The sequence below is a fragment of the Mandrillus leucophaeus genome, unplaced genomic scaffold (assembly GCF_000951045.1).
Source record: "Mandrillus leucophaeus isolate KB7577 unplaced genomic scaffold, Mleu.le_1.0 Scaffold118, whole genome shotgun sequence".
Taxonomy (NCBI): Eukaryota; Metazoa; Chordata; class Mammalia; order Primates; family Cercopithecidae; genus Mandrillus; species Mandrillus leucophaeus.
Genome location: NW_012100098.1, coordinates 3,302,906 through 3,307,137, shown reverse-complemented (window position 1 = coordinate 3,307,137; position 4,232 = coordinate 3,302,906). Strand labels below are relative to the sequence as shown.

Genomic DNA, 4,232 nt, shown 5'->3' with positions numbered 1-4,232 from the left:
AAAAAAAAAAAAAAAAAAATCAGGACCAGGACCTGCTGCTTGCTGCCTCCAGGTCACCCCAACAGCAAATTTGCCATGGCAACAACCTCCTACATAATCTGCCATCTCCCTTTGTTTTTATGTTTGTTTGGTTGGTTTTTTAATTTTGTTTTTGTTTGTTTGTTTGTTTGAGACGAAGGCACAGTTTTGCCTCACTGCAACCTCTGCCTCCCAGGTTCAAGCAATTCTTCTGCTTCAGCCTCCTGAGTAGCTGGGACTACATGTGTGTGCCACCATGCCTGGCAATTTTCTTTTCTTTTTTTTTTTTTTTGAGATAGAGTCTCGCCCCGTTGCCCAGGCTGGAGTGCAATGGCGCCATCTCAGTTCACTGCAACCTCCGCCTCCTGGGTTCAAACGATTCTCTTGCCTCAGCCTCCTGAGTAGCTAGGATTACAGGCACCCACCACCACGCGAAGCTAATTTTTGTATTTTTAGTAGAGACGGGGTTTCACCATGTTAGCCAGGCTGATTTTTTGTATTTTTTTTTAAATAGAGATGAGGGTTCACTGTGTTGGCTAGGGTGGTCTCGAACTCCTGACCTCAAGTGACCCACCTGCCTTGGCCTCCCAAAGTGCTGGGATTACAGGCATCAGCCACTGCACCCTGCCTGTATTTACTTGTATATTTTTTTTTAAATAAAAAAATTTTGTTTTAAATTAAAAAAAAAATTATTTTTTATTTTTTCCTGAGATGGAGTCTTGCTCTGCCTCCCTGGCTGGAGTTCAGTGGCTCAATCATGGCTCACTGCAACTTCCACCTCCTGGGTTCAAGCAATTCTCTTGCCCCAGCCTCCCAAGTAGCTGAGATTCCAGACACGTGCCACCATGCCCGACTAATTTTCGTATTTTTAGTAGAGACTGGGTTTCACCGTGTTAGCCAGGATGGTCTCAATCTCCTGGCCTCGTGATCTGCCCGCCTCGGCCTCCCAAAGTGCTGGGATTACAGATGTGAGCCTTTTTTTTTTTTCATTAAAAATTTTTTTTGTAGGTACATAGTAGGTATATATATTTTGGGGGTACAGGAGATGTTTTGATACAGGCATGCAATGTATAATAACCATATCAGGGTAAATGGGGTATCCATTGCCTCAAGCATTTATCCTTTGTGTTACAGACAATCCAATAATCCAATTATATTCTTTGTTATTTTTAAATGTACAATTACATTAGTATTGACTATAGTCACCCCATTGTGCTTTCAATTGCTAGATCTTATTCATTCTATTTTCTTGTATCCATTAACCATCTCTACTTTCCCCCCACCCCCACTACCCTTTCTAGCCTCTGGTAACCATCCTTCTCTTTTTTTTTTCTTGAGACTGGGTCTCATTCTGTCGCCCAGGCTGGAGTGCAGTGGCGCGATCTTGGTTTACTGCAGTCTCAACCTCCTGGGGCTTGAGTGATCCTCCAAGCTGAGCTTCCTGAGTAGCTGGGACTACAGGCATGCACCATCATGCCCAGCTAATTTTTTGTATTTTTTTGTAGAGACAGGGTCTCAATTTGTTGTCCAAGCTGGTCTCAAACTCCTGGGCTCAAGTGATCCTCCCCGCTCAGCCTTCCAAAATGCTGGGATTACAGATGTGAGTCACTGCACCTGTCCCATCCTTCTACTCTTTATGTCCATTAGTTCAATTGTTTTAATTTTTAGCTCCCACAAATAAGTGAGAACATGTGAAGTTTGTCTTTCTGTGCCCGGCTTATTTCACTTAATATAATGACCTCTAGTTCCATCCATGTTGTTGCAAATGGCAGGATCTCTTTTTATTATTATTATTATTTTATTTTGAGGCAGAATCTGACTCTCTCACCCAGGCTGGAGTGCAGTGGCACGATCAGCTCATTGCAACCTCCACCTCCCGGGTTCAAGTGATTCTCCTGCCCCAGCCTCCCAAGTAATTCTGGGATTACAGGCGCACGCAACCATGCCTGTCTAATTTTTGTATTTTTTTGCAGAGATAGGATTTCACCATGTTGGCCAGGCTGGTCTCGAACTTCTGACCTCAAATGATCCACCTGCCTCAGCCTCCCAAAGTGCTGGGATTACAGGCATGAGCCACCATTCCTGGTCTCATTCTTTTTTATGCTATTTCCCATTTTAAAAATCATACATTTCTGGTGAACCAAAAATGATGAAAGAAATTCAGAATAAGTGGAAAGCATCTCTAAACTTTTGAAGTTGATATTTTGGAGACCAACCATGATCCACAAAATATACTTGGCTTCTCTGCTGGAGATATATATGGATGAAATGGATCATGTTATATGTCATTTCTTATTTTCCAAAAAATATATCTCCTTTTGCTATCTTAAACAGGCTTCCTTCTCATAGACCTTATATAAGACAGTCTTTTAGAACATATGGTCTGACAAATATGAATATACTTCTGGGACAATGACAGAAAATATTTGCAATCAGAACTAAACCAGAAAACTAGACATATAATAATTGTATCTACCTGGCATACTGGATCAGCCTATAGGCAATGTACTTGCGGAATAGGTATCCCAACTGAACCGTGTCCGTATGAAGTATCTCAATTATGAGAGTCCTAGCCGTTGTGTGCAGCTGTGAAGGGAGTTCACAAGTTTTTATAGCCTGATTTAATAGTATCAGGTTCTTCTTCTGAGCCTCCACATCAACAAAATACCTCTTTTCTTCAAGTTCTTGAGGAGAGGAAGGGGGCACCATTATTTTGGGTTTCTTGGTACCTGAAACTGAACTCAGTATCCAGGGCTTGTCTATAGGAGGGAATCGGGATTTCTGGTACCATTCCAAAGGTGAAATCTGTGATGTTTTGAGTAGAGTAGTGAGAGAAGATAGTGATGTAGGCTTCATGAGAGTGGGAAGGGCCCCTTCACCAGTGTAAGGGGTTTGGGATACTGGGGTCCTGTATTTGGTGAGATGGGACTGAAATGTTCTAAATGATTCCATAGCAAAAGGATCTCGAAGTATCTGGGTTTCTTCGAAAGTGTCAGAGACCTCCGGCATTTGGAACTTCTTAGTGGTGAAAGGTACTTGAGCTACCTTGAAAGCTGGAGTACGAGGATGGATCAGTGCTGATTTAGATGTCAGAGAAGAAATAATTGCCGATCTTTTCTTAGCAACAGAAGGGGACCAACCTTTCTGGGGCTTTCCAGGGGCTGGGGACGGCCAGAGTGTGGGAGGATGTCTAGAGGTGGGAGGGATCCATAATGAAGAAGCTAGCCCAGGAAGGGTCCATGGTGCCAGATGCTGCCCAGAGGTAGGAGCCTGCAGATAGGGAGATTGTTCAACAGTGGCAGGAGGCTGGAATTCCTGGAGCTGCTCAGAGAAGGTTAAGGGTCCAGATTCCAGGAGGTCCCCAGGGATGGAAGATGCTTCAGGAACTAAGCGCTGCCCAGGAGAAAGAGGAGCCCAGAGACTTGGAATCTGTCCAGAAGTGGGTGGGACTCCAGCTATAAGACACTGCCTGGGGGCAAGAGGGGCGTTTGACATCTGAGGTGGCGGAGGAGTCAGAGAGGCCCTAGTTATGAAAAGCTCCCTAGAGCTAAAGGCCTCCAGTTCAAAGGGCTGCCCTGGAGTGGGAGGGGCCCCAAATATTGGGAGCTGCCCAGGGGTGGGAGGGGCCTGTGGTGCCGGGAACTGCGCAGAAGTGGATTGACCTCCGTATACCAGGGTCTGTCCAGAGGAACGAAGAGTCTGTGGTGCCCCAAGCTTCCCAGGCTCAGAAAGAATCCCCATTTCTAGGGGCTTCCCAGGGGGAAAGGGGCCTTGGTTGAGGGGAACCCTTGATATCGGCAATATAGAGGACTTCTCAGGAGTAGGAACTGATGATGCCAGGGACAGCCTAAGGCTTGGAGACAATCTTGATATGATGGATTGCCCAGTAGGGAGAGAAGCCTTCGGTTTCTGAAATGGTTTGTGGGACCACTGGACTTCCTTAAGGGTGAGGGGCGATCCCAAGGTATGGGCTTTATCTAAGGTGAGAGGAACCCCTAACTTCGATAACTGTTCTTGAGCCTGTTCTAAGTTGATAGGGGACTCCAAAACCTGGGTTTGCTCAGGGGTAAGAGTGACAGCTGACACCCAGGCATTTACTGGGGTGATGGGGACTCCCAGTGCCTGGGCCTGCTGAGGGGTGAGAGTGATCCCCTGAGCCTGCACCTGCTGAGGGGTGAGAGGGATCCCCAGGGCCTGGGCCTGCTGAGGGGTGA

The 4,232-nt window shown here is 45.9% G+C and overlaps 1 protein-coding gene across 1 annotated transcript in view; it reads right to left on the bottom strand.

Annotated features, from left to right (window-relative positions):
* The window catches only part of FAM186A (family with sequence similarity 186, member A), an 80,917-nt gene that overhangs the window by 21,774 nt on the left and 54,911 nt on the right, over nucleotides 1–4,232 (bottom strand). The window contains exons 5-6 of the mRNA XM_011965137.1: nucleotides 3,585–4,221; nucleotides 2,495–3,479 (exon numbers count right to left, since the gene is read on the bottom strand). Of these exons, the coding sequence (XP_011820527.1) occupies nucleotides 2,495–3,479; nucleotides 3,585–4,221 (1,622 nt within the window). The remainder of the gene's footprint in view (nucleotides 1–2,494; nucleotides 3,480–3,584; nucleotides 4,222–4,232) is intronic.